The 550-nt window shown below is 62.9% G+C and overlaps 1 protein-coding gene across 1 annotated transcript in view; it reads left to right on the top strand.

Annotated features, from left to right (window-relative positions):
• Positions 1 to 550, top strand: part of SDF4 (stromal cell derived factor 4) — a gene marked incomplete at its 3' end in the record, with an annotated part of 12496 nt that extends 11946 nt beyond the window's left edge. The window contains exon 7 of the mRNA XM_011377325.2: positions 383 to 550. Within this exon, the coding sequence (XP_011375627.1) occupies positions 383 to 550 (168 nt within the window). The remainder of the gene's footprint in view (positions 1 to 382) is intronic.

Here is a 550-nt window from a genome sequence, read left to right as displayed (position 1 = left end):
GTGGTGCAGCCTCGCGTGTACAGGCGCCCGCGGGCAGTCCTGGCAAGGCCCGGATCAGCTAGTCTCGCTGTTCCCTTGTCACCGGTCAGTAGGTTCCCAGCCACTTCCAACCTGGAGCCAGCATTCCAGAACATTCCAGAACACACCCACATCCTCGTCCTACAGCATCTGTGCTAGCAGGGTGTTGTAGACAAGGAGCCGCTTTCCATGGCCTGCTACGGTGGTAAAGCCCTGCTGCTTCCAAGGCCGGGGCGCCCCCCAGTGGGCTCTCACGGCCCAGTCGGGTACCAGTGGGGACTGAGACACCTGCAGTCAAGGGCGCAGCGCCGCCACTGGGGGCCGGGGTGGGCGGGGCGAGCGCTGAGCAGCCAGCCCTGTGCAGGACTACATGGACCCCATGAACGAGTACAACGCACTCAACGAGGCCAAGCAGATGATCGCCATCGCCGACGAGAACCAGAACCAGCACCTGGAACCCGAGGAGGTGCTCAAATACAGCGAGTTCTTCACGGGCAGCAAACTCATGGACTACGCGCGCAACGTGCACGAG

The sequence above is a fragment of the Pteropus vampyrus genome, unplaced genomic scaffold (genome assembly GCF_000151845.1).
Source record: "Pteropus vampyrus isolate Shadow unplaced genomic scaffold, Pvam_2.0 Scaffold309, whole genome shotgun sequence".
In the NCBI taxonomy this organism is placed as follows: domain Eukaryota; kingdom Metazoa; phylum Chordata; class Mammalia; order Chiroptera; family Pteropodidae; genus Pteropus; species Pteropus vampyrus.
This window is presented reverse-complemented; position numbering and strand designations above follow the sequence as displayed.